A 19,690-nucleotide genomic window follows, 5' to 3' on the forward strand; every position below is an offset into this window, starting at 1 on the left:
ATATATGAGGGGAGGATGTGGGTAGGTGGAAAGGGGACAGAGATAGAGAAAGGTAGAGTATTTGGTAGTTTTTGCTTTTTTTTTTATTTTAATTTTCCTTAAATGTAGAGTAGAGTGCAAGGCATCTAGAAAAGGTGGTGGCTAAGGAAATACTATATTTTTATGTACTTTCGTGTGGCCACATGGAGCAGCACTGGTTCACTCTGCAACGAAAATCTTAGTGGCCAAGAAACAGCCTTTCTGAAACCTTAGGCTTCAAATATTTGTGGAGGGAGGAAGTCAAAGAAACAGCCCCAAACTTCAAACCCTGAGAAAAACAAAGACCCAAAGAAAGTACTCAGGATTCCTTCATTGTTCTGGTCATGCCAAGTCAGGAAATGAGCATTCAGTTTGGCTTATTAAAATCATTTTTAAAGTAGAATTTTCCCTTGAAAAGTGGAAACAGCGAAATGGATCAGAAAAAAATAGCAAAGCATATGAAAATAATAACAACAATAAGAATTTTGAAAATAACAGCTCAAATTTGTGGAGAATGTGGTCATGGAAGGGAACTCTGCTGTCTGGGAGTGGAAGAAGCAGTTTCCAACTTCGCTTCCATACTTTAATGTTTACCCTTGAAGACCTATGGGCACCACACTTAGTAGAGTACTATTGCCCACATAATAGTAAAGAATAATTTTTATCTAATTGGAAATGCTATCCTATAGCAGAATCTGGTTTTATTAAAGCCAGAGGTCAGAAATGTGTTGAAATGAACCATAAGAAATTCCTGATTTTGCCATCAGGATTTGAAAACAGGTAGAAAACAACTATTTCCTATGGCAGCTCAGTTAAAAGTGAGCATAGGAAACCGTTGTTGGAACCGTACAGCATTGATTCATCCGTCCTAAAGTATATTGGGGCTTGACTAGAAAAGGTGGCTCTGAATTTCTTTGCAGAGTCAGTCATCCAAACTACTGACTAGTGCCCTATGGTTGCTCTTATTTAAAACCTTTGCTGTTTTCTGCTGGGGGAATTCTTAGTGAAAAAATACCCGAAGACTTCACTGATGATTCAGAAACTGAAATGTTAAAGAATGGATTTATTTGAGACCATTCTTTGATGTCATCTTAAGATACCATTTTAAATATTTTGAGGAGTGGTAATTCCGCTAAAAGTCAGATAGTAGGTTTGAAATAAATATAGCATGGTGTCATGTCAGCAAAGGCACTATAACATTGCCATTATTTGTCATTAATGACTGTGAAGTATTTATGGATTTTTAGAATGAGCTTCTGGAAACATTCTCATGTAAATTTCTGAAATAATAAAAGATATCCTTTTGTCCTTTGTGGAAGAACTTACTGTGAGAGAAGTAGAAGAGAGGGTGCAAGTGGACCGATGGAACAGTGTCTGTGATCTTGTGTCTCAGTCACCCACAGCGTCAGGTGGATTGAGAGGGCAGTAACAAGGGCAAGGAAAATGATTATTTCTACAACGTGAGGAAAAACACTGGGGAAAAAGATGTTTGAAGCTTTGATTTGTTAATTAAATTTATAGAAAGAAGCCATATTTTGTTGCTGAGAAAAGTCAGCGTGATGAAACACTTTTTACATCAACTTTTTGAAAATGTGGTAAGCAAAAAAAAAAAAAAAATGCTGAAATCAGTAACTTCTAAATAACTTGTGTTCAAGATTCACATTAGATCTGGTACCTATCAGTTCTCAGAGTCTCATGCCATCTGTGTCAGCATCTAAGTCTGTATCTTAATGTAAGAATAATATTACAGGGGAAGAAGTTAAATTATGTCACATACACATGTGTACCTATACAATCTTTTTCAAAAGGGAAGCCACTGTATTTATGGGTAAAAACACTCAAGCATTTAGTAGTCATTTTCTTAAAATGTACGTTGTACTAATCTACAGATGAGGCAGTAAGTTCATGATTCCTTCCCTGAGGATTCTGAATAACTTATAATAAGTATAAGTACACTCACACATGCCACACATTGCAGAGGCAAATAAATTGTGCTTACAAGTGTTTTTGTTTGTTTGTTTTTGTTGTTTGTTGTACATAGATACAGTCATTGTATCAGCAACCACTGATTGGCATATGCATGCTCAGTAAATGTTTCTGGAGATGATTTGATATTAGATCTTTTTAGAGACTCTGTATATGCTGAAGTGCATACTATTGGGTATGGTTTTATGACAAAGACAACTTCCCTGAGTGTGGAAAATCCTTAACAGAAAAGATGTGGAGTGATTTTTTTACTTTAATATGGTTTACATATGCATCTTATACATGTGCAGATATGCTTAAAAACTACCATCGGTAAGGTCAACAGTATCAACAATGACCACATCCCCATGCTCAGCCTTCAGTCTTGTCCTCTTGTTGGCAGTTGACACTACACACGGTGTAGTGTCACAGATGCTTTTTCCTCCCTTTGATTCCCAGATTCTACCTTATCTGGCTCCTCCACTTGGACTTTTCTTCCTCAGGTTTGTTAGCAAGCTCTTCTTTCCCTGCCTAACCAGAAATGTTGATTTTTTGTAGATTTCTATCTAGGATCTTCTCTACTCCTTACTCTTCAGCCTTTGGGTAGGCTCCGTCAGTCATTGTTCCACAAAAAGAACATGGAGTCCTTACTCTCTGAGGACAACCTGTCTTTTAAGTTACATTGCAACCTTTTTCTTGTTGAACATGTTTTTCAAGCTTGCCCTGTCCAATGGTCCCTGGATTTTTCAGTTCACTAGGCCTTTATTCATTCATTGTCTCTATTGTGCATATTAAAAGTTGTAATCAGTCACTTAATTATATCTTTTAACATGGTAGATTTTTAAAGCTATTTCTTCATTTTCCATGCCACATTGTTGGTTGCTTACCAGATATTTCAACTCTTTATCCTAGAATCATTAACACCTAATCTCAGGTTACAGACCCTCGATGATTTGGACCATTTTCCATGGTTGTCTCTAAGGCACAGCTCCTTGAGTTTTGGATCTCAGTGTGTTTGCCATCATCTGCAGTTGGCATAATTTTTTCTTGACCCACCTCCAATTTTACCTTGCTCCAGTACCCCAAACAAAAAAGTAAATTGTGGAAGACTAATTATCATCACTGTGCTTTAAATTATTTTCCAAGGTATTTTTAATTATTTTCCAAAGTATTTATGTCCTCAAATTTTCTCAGTTTAGCTGTAACTTTATTCAGACAGCTCAGGTTGTAAGGTGTGCATCAATTCGTTAATTCCTATCTGTAGTGCATTATGAATCATGGCTTGAGAGGATGAACCTTATCTAGTTAGGAAATATCTTCCAAAACATAAATGATTCATTTGTCAGCAAAGATAATAATATCATAAAAGAAAATATAACATGAAACAGCTCTCAAATATTCCCCCTAAATAATGAGAATATTAGAAGGAGTTACTTCAGGTTAAATATTGTGACTCAAGGCCAGGCACAGTGGCTCACACCTGTAATCCTAGCACTTTGGGAGGCTGAGGTGGGTGGATCACAAGGTCAGGAGTTCAAGATCAGCCTGACTAAGATGGTGAAACCTTATCTCTACTAAAAATCCAAAACAATTAGCCGGGCGTGGTGGCGGGTGCCTGTAATCCCAGCTACTCAGGAGGCTGAGGCAGAGAATCGCTTGAACTTGGGAGGTGGAGGTTACAGTGAGCTGAGATTGCACCACTGCACTCCAGCCTAGGCAACAGAGTGAGACTCCATCTCAAAAAAAAAAAAAAAAAAGTGACTCAAAATATAAGCTTTTCAAAACAAAAGGAAACTAAGCAAAGAGGTTTTAAAGTATATTTTAAGTGTATTGAAAATAATAATTTCAGTAAAACAGTTGTTAAAGGTTGATTTATGTTTGTTAAATGTATTTTTAAAAACATTGATGGTTTCCAAATCCTTCCGTTTCTTAGATTTAGTGTTCTGTATATAAAAGAGTATATATTTGAATCTTAATAATTATTTATCTTAATGATATAATGTGGCTGTTCCCAACCTATACACTGCAGACACCAGGAGAGCCAGAATTCTTACGAGAAATGTTGATATCCGTATGCACACAAAGTTCTGTTTACCGTATACAGCAAACAAACAATTGTGGTACTATTTTAAATTATTTTTTAAAAAACCCTTTCTTCTGCTTACCATTGTTTTACAAATTAAAAGCCATACAGAAAAATATAATACAGAATGGTAGAATTACCTGTAGGTCCACTATTATGGCAGCCACCATTAAGAACTATAGATCTAGCTGGGTGTTGTGGCACGTGCCTGTAGTCCCAGCTCCTCGGGAGGCTGAGGTGGAGGATCCCAGGAGCCCAGGAATTCTAATTCAGCCTGGGCAACATAGCAAGACCTTGTCTCTTTAAAAAAATAAAAATAAAAAAAAACAATTATAGATTGAATGATAATACTAATTAATCATAGTCAGAATTTAAATAACACTCTTTGTCAGACACTGTTGTAAGTGTTCTTGAATAAATTGAGTCATTTAATCTAAAACTATGCAATATGGTAAGACCTTTGCTATCACTACCTAACAGATAAGGAAATTGTGGCACACAGTTAATAAACCTGACGTAAACGGCTCTTAGTTTATCCTATGGGTAGACTATAATTCTTTTATCTACAAAAATAGGAACATGTCATCCTCTATATATTGTTCTGCAACTATCACGTCCAAAAGAAATTCCCCGTAACTCTCCAAACTGCTCTTCCCCCCATCTTAGATACCAGTTAATAGTGTCGCCATCCAGTATTTCTGCAAGTCCTGTTGGTACTGTCTACTTTAACACAATTTCTCTGAATTAGCCACTTCTCACTGTCTTTACTGCTTTCACCCTACTTCACACCATTATTATCTCCTGCCTGGACAATTGCAGAAGCTTCTTTAGCTGGTCTGCCCATGTCCAAGGTCACCCACTTCTGCAGTCCATTCTCCACCCAACAGCCACAGTAAGATTTTAAAATGTTAATCAGATCATGTGACCTGACTCCTTAAAACATTCCAGAGTTCACAGCACTGTGATGGCATGCAGGATAATAGTCTGCCTCTTTAGCCTTCCAAAGCCATGGGATCCAGCCCCAGCATCTTCTTGGACCTCACATCGTACACCCTCTCATCTTTTCTTCCTCATCGTTGACTACATTTTGGCCCCATTGCCCTCATTTTTGTCTCTGGAATGTGTTGCATTCATTCCTGTCTCAGAGACTTTGCACTTGCCTTTACCTTTGTTTAGCATCTTCACGTGGCTGACTACTCTGTCATTTCAGTCTCACCAAAGAAAGAGACCTTCTGGGCCAGGCGTGATGGTTTACGCCTGTAATCCCAGCATGTTGGGAGGCCGAGGTCAGCAGATCACAAGGTCAAGAGATCGAGACCATCCTGGCCAACGTGGTGAAACCCTATCTCTACTAAAAATACAAAAATTAGCTGGGCGTGGTGGCAGGTGCCTGTAGTCCCAGCTGCTCTAGAGGCTGAGGCAGGAGAATCGCTTGAACCTGGGAGGTGGAGGTTGCAGTGAGCCAAGATCACACCACTGCACTCCAGCCTGCAACAGAGCCAGACTCTGTCTCAAGAAAAAAAAAAAAAAAGAGGCCTTCCGAAGCTATCTAATGGATCCTGTCTCCCCCACCCTCCCTGTCTGATCTCAGTGTCTGTCATTTTCTTCATAGTACTTCCCTCTATCTGAAATTATTTGTTTACTTCTGTATTGTCCCTCTGTTCGCCATGACTATAGAAGTTTGATGAGGATAAAGACTTTCTCCTTCTAGTTTTTTCTGAGTGCCTAGAACAGTGGGGCCCACAGTAGACTTTCAATACTTGGCCTAGTTAATGAATAATGTAAACACACCAGCTTGTTCAGATCAGTATGTGAGGATGTTTCCTGATCTGCTGTTTATATGGTCCTCCCAGTGCTCACTGTGCTCTAAGATAGGTGAATGAATGTTTGAATTGATTACATATGGAAACACAGAAAACATTCTAGCTGGTGGTGGTGGTGGTAGAAGCTTTTATCTGATTAAGTAATAGTATAAAAGATAGGTATGTTTAATTCATATTGAGTGAGTTTAAAAAATAAGACTACTTTTTATATGAAGAATTTCTAATCACTGAAAGTGGATCAGTCACTACTGTGTTGTTACGAAATTACTGTAAGGATGGGAAAGATAGTTTTACATGTGATAATTCCTGGCAGTGCCTTAGAGATTTTCAGTGAGCCAATTTCTCCAGGCATTTTTTGCTTTGTAAAAAATCATTTTTTTTTTCTTACATAGCTTCTTGTTACTTCTCCCCAAGCACCATCCTTTTGGGGAAAACATAACGCACTAAGTGTTTTTCATGATTGACTAGTGTATTTCCTCCTGACAGTCACCAAAATCAGTATAAACCTTTGGTTAATCTTTTCTCTTTACTGAGTCATTAGAAGGAGTATATTTAGTATTGAAAATAGTTGCAGCTTGCTTGTGTTTCCCTAAGAGAAATACTGTCTTTACAAATGGAAATATAATGTTCACTCATTTCTGCCTGTATAATATTTTAACAGTTGTATAAAACCCTCTGAACTACCTTTGCTGATGAAAAACTTCTTTCTGTGAACAATGTTTCTTTGACTATTAACCCCCAAAATGATGAGTTTGGGTAGTTTTTTCTAACTCTTCAATATTAAAATGGTTTGGAGGGATGTAGAATACCATCTATGGCTTACATTTATTCAGACATTTTAACCAAAATCAGCAGCACAGATACTATATCAATGTAAAAAAGATTTTCAGTGTTATATAATTAGCTGATTTAGAAAGAATAATATTTTGTTACATTTTTTATGTTTGATCCAGATCAAACAATGTTTACTGGTTTTCAGAATACATTGTTTTTCATTTGAGTTTGCAACTCAGTTTGAATTAAACTTGATCAGGACATGCTATTCCATTTATTTTTATACTTTTATCTTAAAAGGATATCTTGAAAAGGATCTTAGCTATCATCTGTTGAACCTCTTTTTCTGAGAATTATGGCCCAGAGAGGAGAGGTGATTTTGCAAAGGTTTCACCAGTTAATGGTGGAGCTAGAACTAGAGCCCAGGCCTCCTTACTGAGCCTCCATTCCTGTCTTTGATTCCTGCGTGTTTGGCCCTCAGTTTGGGCTTTACATCCTATGTGTAGATGTTTGGTAAATTTATTATACTCTGAAGTTGAATTTTGACATACAAATCACTAAACATGCTTTGTATTTTGAAGACATTCAGTGTCTAAGAAGAAAGTGAGTTCAAGATCTGCGAGCCCTCTCTCCCTCTCTCTTTTGTGATGTGTATCATCTAAATGTGTTCCTTCAAACTGGATGCATACAATTTTCCAACCATGTGCCATCTTTTGGTTTCAGAGATAAACACGTGATAGTGTTTCAATAGAGACTAGAGTTTTCCAAACCCATCTATTTTTGCGGCCTGTCTCTTGTGTTAATAATGCATATATTTGCAAGACAGCTGGCTGAGCTTTTGACAATAGTCTGTCCCTGGATTCTTTTTTTTCCTCTGTGCAAAGCTAAATGAACCATATGGGAATTGAGCTGATAACCTTGGCCTCATTAATTTACCTTCTGTAAAATTGCCTTTTGTAAATTATGTTCTACTCTAATGAGATTAGGAGTGCGATTTCATTCACTCAATAAATAGTACCAACACTGAACTAATGGCATTGGGAACACAGAGATGCATACAATAAAATTTTTGCCCTCAAAGGATTAGGATAAGTGCACAGGTCACTAATATAAGAGCAAGAGTGGTAACTGCTAAAGGAGAAGGATTAGCAAAACGTGAAGGAGTTAGGAGAAGGGAGAGTGGTACTTCGTGCTGGGGGAACATCAGGACCCTTTAATGATGGACAGGGTTCCCAGTGGGAGTGAGGGAGAGGAAATACTAGGTCCTGTAAATGGTGGTTGACCAGAACACTTCAACAGGGATGTTGGTATGTGCTGAGCATAAGGTTAAGCATTATTAGACCCTGAAGGAGAAGGCTGATAGTAGGGAGAAAGATTTTAAGTGTCCTACTAAGGTTTTTATTTGTAGTGGCATTCAGAAGGGATGATTGAAGATTTCTAAGCATAGAAGTAATACAGTCAGAACCTTTATCTTCAGATTCATTTGTCAGCAGTCACTGTAGAATGAGCTGGAAGGAAAAGCTAGAGTTATGGAAGAACCTTTGGGAAGTAACAAGGGTCTGAACCAGTGTTACCAACAGTGGGATGCAGAGAAGCTATGTGAGAGTTTGCAAAGCTGGACTGAGCAGGACGTGGTGGTAACTGATTAGATTGGATAGTTGAGGGAAGAGTACAAGGTTTGAACCTGGGTAACTAGCAGATGGCAGTACTCTTTCACAACGTCAAAATCTGGAAAAAGAAAGTAAATATTGTTTTGAGCATGGTATTCTCAAGAAGCTAATAAGGCAGACTTGAAATTGGAACACGGGGGAGAGGTTGGAGCTGGCTGTAAAGATTTGGAAAGTCATTCACCAAGCGATCTGTTTGAAGCTAGGATTGTGGATGAGATCATTAAGGGATAGAGTATAGAAATAAGAAAAAAGGAATGAATGAATAAGGGTCATTCTGGCAGGGGCTGGCAGGGAATAAGGGTGGTCGGAGCGGGGAACGGAGCTAAGAGAAACCAGAAGATCAGCTAGGAAGCTTCTGCAGAACCCCAGGTAAGAGGTGTTGACAGCTCAAAGTAGATGGTGCTGGAGGAGTTTTTGGAGATTGATCAGAATCTGAATACGTTCTGTGGATAAAATGAATAAAATTTAACAGATTCAGGGCTGGGAGTGTTGTGTGAGAGAAAGAGAAGAGTCAGAGATGAGTCCGTGCTTTTTGGCCCAAGCAACTGGAAGGAAAGAGTTGTTGTATTAGTTTGCTAGGGATGCCATAACAAAGGACTACAGACCAGGTGGCTTAAGCTATGGAAATTTATTGTCTCTCAGTTTTGGAGGCTAGAGATTGAAGATTGGTTGGTGTGTTCCTTCTGAGGGCAGTGATAAAGAATCCCATTTCTCTCACCTAGCTTCCAGTGGTCTGCTGACAATTGTTGGTGTCCCTTGGCATGCAGAAGCATCCCATGATCTCTGCCTTAATCTAAACATGGTGTCCTCCTCATACAGGTGTCTGTGTTCCAATTTCCCCTGCATATAATAACATCAGTCGTATTGGATTAGGGGTCCACCCCATTCCAGTATGACCTCATCTTAACTAATTACATCTGCACAACCCTAATCCCAAAAATCACATTACAAGGTACTAAGGGATAGGACTTCAACATATGAGTTTTGGGGGAACACAATTCCACCCATAGTAGTTGCCATTAACTGAGAAGAGGATATCTGTGAAATGAACATGTTTGGAGGCAGGGAAAGAGCCGCAAAGTTTTGCCCATGTTAAAGTTGAGGTGCGTGTTAGACACCCAAGTGGAGATACCAAGTGGGCAGTTGAATAAATGGGTCTGAAATTCCAGGGAGGGGTCTGGGCTAGAGATAAATATTTGGAAGTCGCCAGCGTATTGGTGATACTGAAAGCCAAGAGACTAGATGAGATCAGCAAGAAAGTAAGGTGGGATAGAAAAAGAGGAGAGTTCCAAAGACTGAAGCTAAGATCCCAATAAAATAGTACTGGGATCAAGGCCCACAGAAATGTTGAATAAAAATCCTATGTATGCTTGTAGTTGTGAAAAAGCAATTACGTTTTCATGATGATTTTAAGTTATGTTCTAAATATTTACAAAGCCGTGGCATTTTCTTGTGAAGTGTAAGACGAGTCAGACAGGGTATGGATTGAGTTTTACTAGCTAATATGTTGAAGAAGTTACTGGTGCTGAAATGGAATGTTTTGAATGCCATAAAGAAGTCAAAGGATACCAATAAAAATAATAAAGAGCACTTTTCTCAGAAGGAGAAACAACTTTGGGGAACATTATTTCAGTCCTTGATTTAAGAAGTCATTTTCTACAACGGCAGTCATGCTCTAAGCAGCTGTATAGCTTGTTCTTTCATCTGTTTTTGGTGAGAGTATACTTCGAAATACTTTAAACAAATATTAACGCAATATTATCACATTTTAGCAGACTTGAAAAATAGAGAAATCTTCACTGTAACATAACCATTTTAGTCTTTTCATTGTCATTTTTCCATGTTTCTCCTGTTTGGCATGGAGGCAAAAGCTTTGACAGCAAGGTGGTAAAAGTGACATACAGCAACTCTACCCAAAGTTTTCTGAGCCCATCCAGATCCCATTTCTCTGAGCCACTGCACACCCTTCCGCCTCTGCCCCCTTTCTTACTCTGGCTCTCACCTAGTCATGCTTCAAAACTCAGGTTAGCTGACACATTTGAGGAAGTGTTTTGTAATTCCTTTATTCACAGTGTGCTTCCCCCGTTACCCTGCACCATAGCGCTTACCATAATGCACCATAGCACTTTCCCCAGTTCTACTTTATGAAGTGTTGCTACTGGATCTTCATAATGGTTTATGCCCCCACCAACTTGGAGGGCAGAGACTGGATTTTTGTATTTTTTTTTCCCTTGGCATCTTGCACAGAACCTGCAGGTAAATATTCAAGAAATGTATGTGGACTGCAAATTGAAAAATCAACGTGTTTGCCTGCCTGGTACATATCTAAACTGTCAGTGAATTGTGATTCCTTATCAGAAGTTAAAACATTTTGTTTAGGGAGTGTCATCAAGTAACACAGTACTATATAATATATCTTGAGAAGATTCCCCTTAAAAAGTATTCAAACAGAGCCTAAAGGGTTACATTTGTCCCTAAAATCTGTTTCCCAGAGAGCCCTTCAGTTTCTTACCATGAAACATACCTGAGATATTTACCCTATTTGGCTTTTTGTTTTATTATTGGCTGTGTCCCTTCAAATTAGTAAGCAAAATGAAGTAATTAGAACACATCTATATAAGATAACATGAAAAAATGTGGGAGCTTAGAGGGATAAAACTGCTGGCAGTTGAGACAAGATAAATTTTTTTTTAAATTAGTGGATTATTTTGGAAAGGGGAGGTTTAAAAAATTTTTGGCATAATTGAGATATATAATGTGAGTCTGAAGAGTCTTGAGTAATATTATTATTGCTCTTTGATGCAGAAACAAAAGGCCAGCAAATACGTCCCTGATGACTTGGTTCAAGATTCTTTGCACTGCCCACTTAAAGTGCAAATAATGTGATTTTCTGGTAAACCTTCTCCAAAAATAGGAAAAGAAGGAAAGAAGTTTACATTTGATTATTTCTTATTTCTCAGTACTGATAAGAGGCTTTGCTCTACAATAGCCTTGATAGCATTGCTCCATTCATATCAGGTTTTACCTTTATTTTGCTAAGTCATGTAGTATGTGACTATTACATACTGAATTCTTGTCTGGAACCATGATTATTGACAAATTTTGAGCTAAGCTGTGCAGCATGTTAAATGTGCCTTTACAGTGTAGTTATTTAAATCTCAATTTCTTTCCCCAGCTCTACTTTACGAAGTGTTTCTACCGGATCTTCAAGACCTTCAAAAATATGTTTGGTGTGTGGGGATGAGGCTTCAGGATGTCATTATGGGGTAGTCACCTGTGGCAGCTGCAAAGTTTTCTTCAAAAGAGCAGTGGAAGGTAAATGTTCATGTGGGTGTTCCTTTTACATATTTTTTCCTAGTATGTAGTTTACTTGTACAGCTAATGCTATAGCATTATTGGGAATTCTTCAAAAAGAATTTTGATTTCATCTGTCAGTGATAAACAGTAATAGTGCCTTATATAAAAACCACCTGGAGATTTTCCACAGAGCAATATTTAATGAGCAGAATTTGAAATTCTGAGCAAGGATCAACCAAAGAGGTTTTTTTTTTTGTTGTTTGTCACAGTTTGGTTTTCAATAAGACTCAGAAAAATAATTCCGTGTCATCGTAAATTTAATTTGTGTGATCTGGAATAGCAGTTTTACTAGGCACACACAGAATACATGATTTCTGCCTTTTCTGGGTTTCTGTATGAATATGTGTTTGTGGCAAATTAAAACATTAATATCAGAATCAAGTCTGTGATTTGTGTTCCATACAGAATAATTTCATTTACCAGCTGGTTCAAGCCCCAGGTCCCTGTGTGAGTCCCGCCTTTATTCCTCCTGAAAGTTTCCAAATGAGCATGTTAAATGAAAAACCTGACTGAGATTCACTCTGCATAGTTAGGCTAGCTTTTGCTTCTGACCCAAGATTGTACTCCTTAAGGAGAAATTGTCTTTAATTTATTTTTACCTTTCCCCATCCTCACTTATAAGCAGTTAGTTACCATCAGCCTTAGACCAGATGGTTTTATTGATATTGAAAACTGTGTCTGGTGAAAGTGTCGAATTTTTGCGATTAGTAAAAGATTCATTGTGTAATAGACAATTACATTCACTAAGGGGCTCCACATGAAGACTCCCTAAGGTTTATTTCTGAGGGAAGTTTTCTTAGAGATGATTTGGTGCTTCAGAGGCTTAAACATAAGTGACTTGAATGTTTTCCCTCTGTTTTGCCAGAGATCACAAGGTCGTATCTTTAGTTGTGGAATGAAAAAGTTAATCAAATAATTATTCTTTCTCTTGAGATTGATTTTTGCCCTAATTGATATTACATGATTTTTACATTATTTACACTATTAATTATTTGGTGGTCCTCAAACCTAGCATTGAATTGGTAGAAGGAGCTCAGTAATTATTTCTCAGGATTATGAGCTCTTGGTTACAGGTGATAGAAAATTCAGCAAACTGACTGAAGCAGCATTGGAAATGCATTGGCCCACACACTGGAAAGTCCTAGTGTATGCTTGGCTTCAGGCAAGCCATGGTCTTAAGCCAGGTCGTTAGAACTCAGTCCCGCTTGCTCAGTCGCTTGGTTTTGTTCTGGCTCTGTTCTCATGCACGTTCTCTCGTGGTGCTGAGACAGCTACCAGACCTCCATTAAAAAGAGGTTTTCTGTTCCTAGCAATTCCTATAAAAGCTCCCAGTGGAATCTCCTCAGATTGAACTTGGCTCACGTGCCCACCTCTGCCCCAGTGCCTGTGGCTGGAAAATGTAGTAATCAGATAGGCTGGTTCTGGCTGGAGTTGGACAACCTGAACCATCTAGACCGAGAATGGGGAAGGACGTTTCCCTTAGGAAAATGTGGGTTCTGTTACCAGAGGCCAATTTTTCAAAAAGTAGGAAAAATAAATTTGCACACTGCTGAAGTCAGTTTGCTTTTGTAAGGCTTCTCCTGCCTTCTTCTCTCTTTCCTTAATTATATGATTGGTTCAGTAGAAGATAAATAGGTGAAATTTACATCGGGCACCTTTCTCAGGCCACTTTGTGCTTTCCAATATAAGAATCTGCCTTTCTGGCTCACTTAATTAGTAAACAAAGTAAGTGGTATGTCAAAATAAAGTGACGTGGAGAAGAGCATTTTGGAGCAGGCAGTTGGCCAGCTGGCTCTACCTATAGATCCACCTTCATGTCAGAACCCACATTTTGGCTATTTGTAGAGTCTGCCCCTTCACTACTTCTGAAGCAAAAGGTTTTCTAGAAGTTCTTGCTTAGTTTTTCTTGTTTTAAGTAGTTTCTGTGGAATTACCTAGGGAATTGTTTTTATAACTCAGTTACAAACATACAAAAACCTAAATGCAGGTGTAACTTTTTCCTTCATTGGGAAGCTGATGGTCCATGGATAATGAAACTTGGTAAATGCTTCATATATATATATATATATATATATATATATATATATATATATATGTATGTATGTGTATATATATATACACATACACACACACTTTAAGTTCTAGGGTACATGTGCACAACGTGCAGGTTTGTTACATATGTATACATGTGCCATGTTGGTGTGCTGTAACCATTAACTCGTCATTTACATTAGGTATATCTCATAATGCTATCCCTCCCCCCGTCCCCTCCCCACAATAGGCCCCGGTGTGTGATGTTCCCCTTCCTGTGTCCAGGTGATCTCATTGTTCAATTCCCACCTATGAGTGAGAACATGCGGTGTTTGGTTTTCTGTTCTTGCGATAGTTTGCTGAGAATGATGGTTTCCAGCTGCATCCATGTCCCTACAAAGGACACGAACTCATCCTTTTTTTATGGCTGCATAGTATTCCATGGTGTATATGTGCCACATTTTCTTAATCCAGTCTGTCACTGATGGACATTTGGGTTGATTCCAAGTCTTTGCTATTGTGAATAGTGCCGCAATAAACATACGTGTGCATGTGTCTTTATAGCAGCATGACTTATAATCCTTTGGGTATATCCCCAGTAATGGGTTGGCTGGGTCAAATGGTATTTCTAGTTCTAGATCCTTGAGGAATCACCACACTGTTTTCCCCAATGGTTGAACTAGTTTACAATCCCACCAACAGTGTAAAAGTGTTCCTATTTCTCCACATCCTCTCCAGCACCTGTTGTTTCCTGACTTTAATGATTTCCATTCTAACTGGTGTGAGATGGTATCTCATTGTGGTTTTGATTTGCATTTCTCTGATGGCGAGTGATGATGAGCATTTTTTCATGTGTCTGTTGGCTGTATGAATGTCTTCTTAAGACTTATATTAATATAGTTTATTTTGTATTGATTCGGGAGTTAGACTTTAATCATTCACCTGCTTGAAACAATGCTGTAAATTTAAAATCTAAATTTCGTGAGAGTAAAGACCTATTTGTTTTTGTGTTTTTGTATGTTTTGTTAGTTTACTCTTTTATCCTGTGTGTGAGAAAGATTAAATATGTGAAAAAGATGGCTATCTTTATATAAAATATTTTTGAATTAACAAGAGATTATTTTTATAAAGCTTTATAATATTTGTAAAACTCATTTCACAAAATCATGGTATATAGGTGTCGTTTTATTTTCCTTTTGTAGATGAAAACATTTAGGATCGGACTTAGTCACCCAATCTATTCCTAATCCCCAGGCCAAAGTTAGACCCTTACTCAAGTCATAGGACTCCAAACCTATACCTAAGCTAAAGTATGGATTCTCAGTCTCATAATATAGCCTTGCTATTTTGCCATATCAGTTCTTGAGTTCATGAAAATTATACCCTATATGTTAGTCTATTTATGCGTCCTTGACTCTAATAAAGGAAGCACTAAGAAGGCACAGTTTAGTACTCTTAGTCTGTATGTATATATGTGACTTTGTATGTATATACATATATATACACATATGTATGGATGTATATTTAAATACTTAACGAAGTTTGTTTTCCAATGTCCCTTGACATCCCTAATCCCCTCCTTAGATTACAGAAGCAGAGAATTCTGGGCAAGGTGGGTAGAGGGACCTAATTTGAGGGAAGTCATTTAAAGCTAAAAGGAAATAATGGCACCGGGAACAGAACATGAAGATAATCCCTAGAGAGCAGACAAGAGGAAAAACACACCAGTCTGAGTTTTGAGTTGATGTCCTTAAGGCTTTATGCTCTAGAGTGCATCACCCTAAAACTTGCTATAATAGTGACTGTGTATGCAGACTGTAAATTATGTTTTTAAAGTATGAATTTGTGTGTGTGTGCTCTGTTTAATGTGCTGTCTTCCAAAATAACTTGTTAGCCAATAATGTCAGTTAATAGCCATATTATTGTACCTTACAAATGATTTATACACTTATTTTTAAATATGAATCACTATTTGCCTTGAAGATTTTCAGAACCTTTCTGTCTTAAAAATAATAATAATAACTTTTTAAAAGGGTTCTCCCTTGTGGTGGAAGCTAGATTGGCTTCAAGGGTCAGAAACTTAGTTTTAATTTTTTACGTCACTCACTAGGTGTGAAATTAAGGCAAGTTATTTAGAACTTCTCTGGGCCTCAGTTTCTTTGTCTATAAATGGAGAAGTAGTGTTGCCCTACCTGAACATTGCTATGAAAAATTACCTAAAAACATGTTTGTACATATTTTATAAATTATAAAGTAGCACCAAAATATTAGATTATTACTCTCCTCTACAAACAAATGCCAAAGATCCTGGTAATGTTCATGTAGAGAGATGATGTAAATGATACAATCACGTTGCATTGTTAGGTCTTCATTTTTCAGCCCTTCATTTTCCTTTGTTAGATCTTCATTCTTCCTGTAATGTTATTTTGTCCTGAGAGCTGCCCTTTGAGGTGGCAAGATCCTTCTAAACCAGCAGGTCTCAAAGGCTGTGTGTGGGGAATGGGGATCTGTGGAAATTTCCTAGAGGGGCTTTTCCAATGCGGACTGAACTGTTGAGATTGACTCCTGTAACAAGACTCTGTGGCAGTCCGACCATTGGGAGTCTCACAGTTGAGAAAATACTGAGAGCCATCAACCAGGCTTTACCTCTTCTGTTAGAAGTTTTTAGAGAAGGCAGAGTCTTATCTCCACAATCTAGCAAGGCTGTGGATATTTAGTAGCCACCAAATAAATGTTTGAATGTACCCATGTAGCATAAGAGCAATCAAGGTTGAATGACGTCCCCCTCCCCGGTAAATTGCCATTAGTTCCATCTCATCTGTGTTTTTTACTTTGTGATTCCTCAATGAACACAGTTGACTAGATTCAGCACACTATTTTATAACCTAATTTCCTTTTTGAATACTCAGTATGTATGCAGTGTCTGGAAGACACAGCTACCACAAATCACTAAATAGTTTTATGGCTGTAAAAGAGGAAGCGAGTTGATTATTATGTAAAGTCAACTGGATTTAAATTTTTAAAACAGACCTAAGAGTCCATATTTTGGTAAGGTCAGCCAAATTGTATGATGTTAGTTTCCACACTCACACATTTCCCTTGAAGGAAGAGACATAGGTCTATATCTTGAAACTGAATGGCTTTAAAAGATACAATTACAAGTTAATCTTGGGGTTTTTCAAATAGGCAATATTTTAAGACAGCCAAGCCTGTGAATGAGTACCTCATTCCTTTCCCGTGTAGTTCAGTTCACAGCATACATTTTAAAGATCTTTAAATGTATTGATTGTGTATTCTATGGGAGAAAATATTTTTAAGGAAATGTAGTGGTTGATGAATCATTAGTTTTCTTTGGTTCTCCAAAATTAATGAATAAGCTGAACAGTTCCAGAGGAAAGTGTGTTTCGCTGTGTCATAAACCACATTATCCCTGTCAATGCTGTGTGTGCACACACTCATGAGCAAGAGGGAAGGACAAGCGAGGGTACCAGCAGGTGGGAGGTGTGTGTTGTGGGGGCAGTGAGCATTTGTGCCACAAAACAGAGAACTTAATTGTAGTGGACACAAGCTAAATCAGAATGTTATTAATATTACATAATAATTCAAATATAGCTATCTCCTTATAGCTGGCAATGTACAGGTAACTGATAAAGCAGGGGAATAATTTAAATTACATTTATTAGATGTTTTTAATTAATGATTTAAGAGACAGTCCCTGGTGTTTTCATGAATCACATACAGGAAGCTCATGAACATCTGAGCCCATTGTCACAACTACAGTATTTGCTGTGTCAGATATAGGAAACCAAGGACTGTCTGCTTACTGTTTTCTCATGAAACATCTTAAAGATTTTTTTTTTCTTTTCACCTTTTTCAGAGTTTAGGAATCAGGTAACCTGACTTTTTCTAATTATTTACTGTAAGAGGCTAAATAAATACCTACCCAGTAGGTTATATCTATGATTTTAATGAGCACTCCTTTCCTCCTTCCATAAGCATAAGACTGTAGTGCTGATGGCAAATGTTTGCCCAGATTTTTGGTATCCCTTCAGTTGGTTGCTGTGGGAACACATAAAGCCGTGACATTTAGGCCACCCTGAAAAGTCAGGGGAGGTTTCTCCAAGAATTGACCCCCATGCTGAATCTTGAGAGATCAGACTTGGCCTTGCTCAGAGGGCCTAAGAACAGGCTGTTGTTGCACAGGGCACCAGAAGCAATTTTGTGTTACCACTGTATAAACTTTCAGATGTGAAGTGATAGGAAGTGAGGTTAAATGAGCAGATTGGGACCAGGTCCTGGACTGCAAGGAAGGCCTAAATTCATCCTTAAGCAAAAGAGAACCTCTGAATGTTTTCATGCAGCAGAACGGTAAGCTCAGTTTTGCATTTAAGATCTGGCTGTTGTGAGGTATACTTATTGAAATGGTGGCTGTTTTCATCAGTTGAGCTAGAAATGACCTAGGGTGGACCTAGACCAGCACTCTCAGGGATTGAGAGGATGGGCAGATAATAAGACCATCTGAAAAGTAACATGGGCAGTTCTATATTGGAAGAGAAGAAGCAAAGATCTAGGATGACTCCCCAGGCTTGGCTGCTAATGCCATTCACTGAGATAAGGAATACTGGAGCGGGGGCAGCTTTGAGGGTAAGGGATGAAAGGTTCATTCACTTAGCAAACATTTACTCAATACCTACTAAATGCCAGGTACCTTTCTAAGCATAGCTGGAGACATCTTGGACAACGATCCCTGCCCTGGTAGAGCTTACATTCTAGTGAGGGGTGATGAAAAGATTAAGCATAACAAATGAGTTCTTTATGTAATATATGAAAAGGTGATTGGTTATGGGGGGAAAAACCATTGCTAGGTTTTTTTAAAGGGGAGTTGGATGAGTTTTGGTTTAAGACAAGTTTGAAATACCTATGGGATATTCAGGTATATCTAAGAGGTAGTTGGATATTTAATTTTGAAGCTTGGGAAACAAGGCAAGATTAAAAATAAGGATTTCAGAATCATCATCCGTGAAAGTGGATGCAAATGACCAAGAAATCAGTATTCAGAGAGACAAAGTAGGCCAAGGTTAGAACCCTAAAGAACATAAGTCTAGGACACTGAGTGCGTGCGTGGCCCACGTGTGTGAATAACTGGTCTCTCTCCCATTTCCAGCTTGCACATAGAAAAGTCTTAGTTACTTTGTCTCTGATTATTCACCATTTTTGCTGAACTTCAGACATTATTGAATCTATGCAGTTTTCAATCCTAGGTTTGGTTCTTTATCATTATGCCTTGGTTATTATGAAGGTTAATCAGGCCAGAGCCCCAAACCAAACATGATATTGAGGGAATCTGGTTTGCTGATCAGGGCAAAGGCAACACCCAGCATGCAGCAGGTGCTCCAAGAACATTGGTTGATGTGTTGTTGGTAACTACTTATGTGAGTGGGGTTCGCCCTTGTTTCTGTCACCATGCCACTTGTTTCTCCAAAGTGGAAAGTATGTTGAAGTAATTTATTAGAAAATAATTTGAAATAGAGATGTGTGAGCCAAAAGTAAATTAGTGTTATCCAAAGACAGCTGCTTGTAGCCTAAATTTTAAATCAAGGTGCACTTCACATGGCAAATTTGAAAACTAAGTAAGGAGCACAGTATGTAATTTTGGAAGTTATTTCCCAAGTTTATGTGTTTGTATACAACCCATCTTGTTCCAGAAAATAATCCAAGGTAGCTCACAGATTTCCATGAGTTAAAGATGAAATTTAAGTGAAACAAAAATACAACAGAGAGGGGAGATTAGAGCAAGAGAGGGAAAAATTGAGCCAAGCATGGAGATGATATAAAGAATATATGCCTCAAGGCCTTTGTCGAGGCTGGCCGCTTATTTGGCGCTCAGCTTTCTTGCAGCCAACCCAGAGCCAATGAACAGTCAGTCACCTGACTCACGATGTTCTTAAAAACTAGTTTAGGGAATTGCC

The 19,690-nt window shown here is 38.1% G+C and overlaps 1 protein-coding gene across 3 annotated transcripts in view; it reads left to right on the forward strand.

Moving 5' to 3' along the window:
• The window catches only part of LOC105463453 (nuclear receptor subfamily 3 group C member 2), a 365,650-nt gene that overhangs the window by 168,486 nt on the left and 177,474 nt on the right, over positions 1 to 19,690 (forward strand). For 2 of the 3 annotated variants that reach the window (XM_011710526.3, XM_011710525.2), the window contains exon 3: positions 11,509 to 11,660. In XM_011710526.3, coding sequence (XP_011708828.2) covers positions 11,509 to 11,660 — 152 coding nt within the window. The remainder of the gene's footprint in view (positions 1 to 11,508; positions 11,661 to 19,690) is intronic. The other variant, XM_011710529.2, reaches the window with a different exon arrangement.

The sequence above is a fragment of the Macaca nemestrina genome, chromosome 3 (assembly GCF_043159975.1).
Source record: "Macaca nemestrina isolate mMacNem1 chromosome 3, mMacNem.hap1, whole genome shotgun sequence".
In the NCBI taxonomy this organism is placed as follows: domain Eukaryota; kingdom Metazoa; phylum Chordata; class Mammalia; order Primates; family Cercopithecidae; genus Macaca; species Macaca nemestrina.